The sequence below is a fragment of the Poecilia reticulata genome, unplaced genomic scaffold (assembly GCF_000633615.1).
Source record: "Poecilia reticulata strain Guanapo unplaced genomic scaffold, Guppy_female_1.0+MT scaffold_181, whole genome shotgun sequence".
NCBI classification, from domain to species: domain Eukaryota; kingdom Metazoa; phylum Chordata; class Actinopteri; order Cyprinodontiformes; family Poeciliidae; genus Poecilia; species Poecilia reticulata.
In genome coordinates, this window is record NW_007615018.1 from 407,537 (window position 1) to 408,656 (window position 1,120).

At 55.5% G+C, this 1,120-nt stretch overlaps 1 protein-coding gene across 6 annotated transcripts in view; it reads right to left on the reverse strand.

The window, feature by feature from the left end:
- kifc3 (kinesin family member C3) overlaps window positions 1-1,120 on the reverse strand; it is a 63,209-nt gene that overhangs the window by 46,817 nt on the left and 15,272 nt on the right. For all 6 annotated transcript variants that reach the window (XM_008402081.2, XM_008402077.2, XM_008402078.2 and 3 more), the window contains exon 3: window positions 95-222. In XM_008402081.2, coding sequence (XP_008400303.1) covers window positions 95-222 — 128 coding nt within the window. The remainder of the gene's footprint in view (window positions 1-94; window positions 223-1,120) is intronic.

A 1,120-nucleotide genomic window follows, 5' to 3' on the forward strand; every position in this document is an offset into this window, starting at 1 on the left:
GGGTTTGACCCCTGACCTCCACCCAGGGTTTGACCCCGCTCTGTCTGCGTTCAGCTGCTGTTTGCAGCGCGGCGCCCCCTGCTGGACCGTTTACCTGGATGAGCAGCTGGTGGGAGGAGCTGAGCTCAGCGGTCAGAGGGGGGCGCTGTGGGAAGGCGGCGGGCAGAGACAGGAAGGAGCCGTCGTCTTCACCATCACTCATCAGGAAGTCCACTGAGCTGGCTGCAACACACACACACACACACACACACACACACACACACACACACACACACACACACACACACACACAGTGGAGAGTTAAACAGAACCCGCGGCTTCCTGCAGGTTCTGGAGCAGAAGCTGCTGGTTCTGTTGGAAACCAGTCGGCCCAGTTAGCAGCAGCTAGTGACCTCTGACCCCCGAGTCGATTCACTTCCTCCCCTGAACTCTGAACTCTGGCAGGATGAGAAACAATCCTGCTGTGTGGAAAACTTGGCTCCATTTTTATCCGTGTTTGTGTCCCGAGCCGACGGCGCGGACTGACCTTTGACCTGCTGAGACCGGGACGAGGGGGGGCGTGTTGCTGCAGCGGAACCTGCTTCAACGACTACTGACCCACCTGCAGAACCGACCCGGTTCTGGTCGACCCGGTTCTCTGATTAGTCCGGATTCATTAATTTGATCTTTAAAACATCCTGAAGTTTCTATATTCAACGTTTTCCTGCAAACGGAACCAGAGCAGAAATCTGCTGTCAATCAGCGACCATSAGGGAGCTGCAGCATCCTGGTCATCAAGGTGAGCCACCTGCAGACAGGCTCCGYCCACCAGGCTGCAGACGGTTGGTTGAACAATCTAGCTAATCCGCTAATGAGGCTAATTTAGTGAACACAGATTTACTGCCTGTTTCTCAAACATTAGCATTAGCTGCTGCTAATGCACTAGCTTAGCACACTGAGCTGCACCAACACGGCGAGCCGTTCGGAGGAGAGCGCCACCTCCTGTCTGGATGAGGCCCTGAGCTGACGGCCCGACTCTGATCCTCTGGGCCAGAACCAAGACCAGAACCAAGACCAGAACCAAGACTGGAGCCGCTCCAGTTTGACAGGAATCAGTGTGAAGGTTCAGCATCGGTTCTGG